Below are 2,094 nucleotides of genomic sequence, written 5' to 3'. Positions count from 1 at the left end.
GCTGCCCGGGGCGCGGCCCGTGAAGCGGCGGGGCACGGCCAACCGCAAGGAGCGGCGCAGGACTCAGAGCATCAACAGCGCCTTCGCCGAGCTGCGCGAGTGCATCCCCAACGTGCCGGCCGACACCAAGCTGTCCAAGATCAAGACCCTGCGCTTGGCCACCAGCTACATCGCCTACCTCATGGACCTGCTGGCCAAGGACGACCAGCACGGCGAGGCCGAGGCCTTCAAGGCCGAGATCAAGAAGACGGACGTCAAGGAGGAGAAGAGGAAGAAGGAGCTGGTCAGTCCCGGCCCGGGGGGTGGGGAGCGGGTCCTCCCCCGCCTGCATCAGCCCCGGGGGCCGCGGCAGGGTCCTGCTTCCCCGCCGCGGTGCCCGTGACCCGGCCCGGCCCACCTGCCCCTGAGCCCCCGGAGGAGCCCGCTTCCGCCTAGCTCTTCCCGGCAAAGCCCAGGGGCTGCCTCGAGCCTTCCCCAGCCAGCTCCTCCCCCCCCCTAGATTAAAAAAAGAAGTAGCAGCAGCTCGCATTTAATTTCTGGAGGCTGTAAAGAGCCTTGCAATGCTCCGGGGAGGGAATCAGCCTGTCCTGGCTACTTAAAGAAAGGGAAGCCTGCGGGAAGGGTCGGGGGAGAAAGCCCGAGCTGTCCTTTCGTTTATCAATCCAGATGGCTCATCTAGCTCCGGGGAGCCTGCGTGCGTCCCTGCTTTGCTCGTGCGGGACAAGGGGAGGGTGCGCTCCCTTCGGCAGGCCTGGTGCTGGGCTGTTACGGGGCACGTTACGTCGGGAGAGGCCCTCGCCAAGACGTGCAAGCCTTCGGCCTGCGAGCAGCTAGAGTCTCGAGGCGATCGCGGACCTGTTAGGGAAGCGGGGCTCCCGGCAGGGCAACGGGCCACTGAGCGCCCATGTGTGTGCGCAGAAATATAATGCGCGTTTGCAACCAGCTGCCCCCCCCCTCCCCTCGAGATCCGATGGGCCAAGGCTGCGAGGAGCAGGATGGGATCTTGGAGAGGTGCTGAATCTGGGTCCGTGGCACCAAGGAGTGCTGATCAAACGGGTGAAGGGGCGCGCTTCCGGACTGCACCCAGCCAGCCTAGCGATGCAAAGCCAAGGGGGAAATAAAGCACCCGAAGCCGCCTAGCAAAGGCCCGGGCCCAGGCGCCGGCTGCTCCCTGTCGCTGCCAGGCCTCCGAGTCGGGCTGGAGTTGAGACTGGCGCTGAATCGGAGCAGGGCCGAGCCGAGCTGCAGGGCCCTTGGGTCCAGATCTCTGCCCGCGGCTCTAGGCTTGAGGGGGCGGCGTAAAGGAGGTGATCTAGAGGGGGAAAGCCCATAATGAGCTAACCCCTCGCTCTGTTTCTCTCCTCTGTCAACGCAGAACGAGATCTTGAAAAGCACAGTGAGCAGCAACGATAAGAAAACCAAAGGGAGGACTGGCTGGCCGCAGCACGTCTGGGCTTTGGAGCTCAAGCAGTGAGGAAGAACTCGAGGAGCTCACCGTCTCCTCCTCCTCCTCCTGGACTCGTGAGAGAGCTCTGATCCGAGGACTCTTTGTGTTTGGAATCATCCAGTTAATTTATGTGCAATTTCCCCCCACTCCCTCCACCATGTGGATATCCGAAGACAAAGCATTCCATATTTTAATATGAAGAGGAAGCGCCAGCTTGGTAAGGGGTAAAGTCTCAATAGTTTCCTGAATGTGATTGCTCTGTACAGACCCCACGGGTAAAGATAGAAAAGGGGGAGGCGGGGGGAAAGGACTCCCTGGCATTAGTGTGTATGTGAAGTGTATCTCTAATTCTGGCCCTTTTTGGATATAAATATTCATGGGATTCTAAAGTTATATTTCAGCAGAAACAGTTGCACCAGTGCTCCAGCTGACTTGGTATTTAGTGTCGTCATTTTGTTGTGGTCGTTCAGTATTGGCAGATGTTTTCAACAGTTATTTGTTATGTGCACTTCCGTCCTTAAGGAAAAGAAGAAGAAAGTGGAGTTTAATTAATATTGAAGGTGTAAACGTTGTAAGTATTCAATAAACCACTGTGTGTGTTTTTTTTTTTTTTTTTTTTTTTTTTAAAAAAAAAAAAAAAAATTTTT

The 2,094-nt window shown here is 57.2% G+C and overlaps 1 protein-coding gene across 1 annotated transcript; it reads left to right on the top strand.

The window, feature by feature from the left end:
- Window positions 1–4: 4 nt before the first annotated feature.
- Window positions 5–2,059, top strand: LOC109300380 (heart- and neural crest derivatives-expressed protein 2; the record flags this gene model as incomplete). The annotated part of the gene is made up of 2 exons (XM_019521064.1): window positions 5–283; window positions 1,376–2,059. Coding segments are annotated over 2 exons (378 nt in total), but the record flags the coding sequence as incomplete, so codon positions are not given.
- Between the last annotated feature and the right edge of the window lie 35 nt (window positions 2,060–2,094).

The sequence above is a fragment of the Gavialis gangeticus genome, unplaced genomic scaffold (assembly GCF_001723915.1).
Source record: "Gavialis gangeticus isolate Ggan-Ray unplaced genomic scaffold, GavGan_comp1, whole genome shotgun sequence".
In the NCBI taxonomy this organism is placed as follows: Eukaryota; Metazoa; Chordata; order Crocodylia; family Gavialidae; genus Gavialis; species Gavialis gangeticus.
The sequence above is the reverse complement of the archived record's forward strand: the minus strand, read 5'-3'. Positions and strand labels throughout refer to the sequence as shown.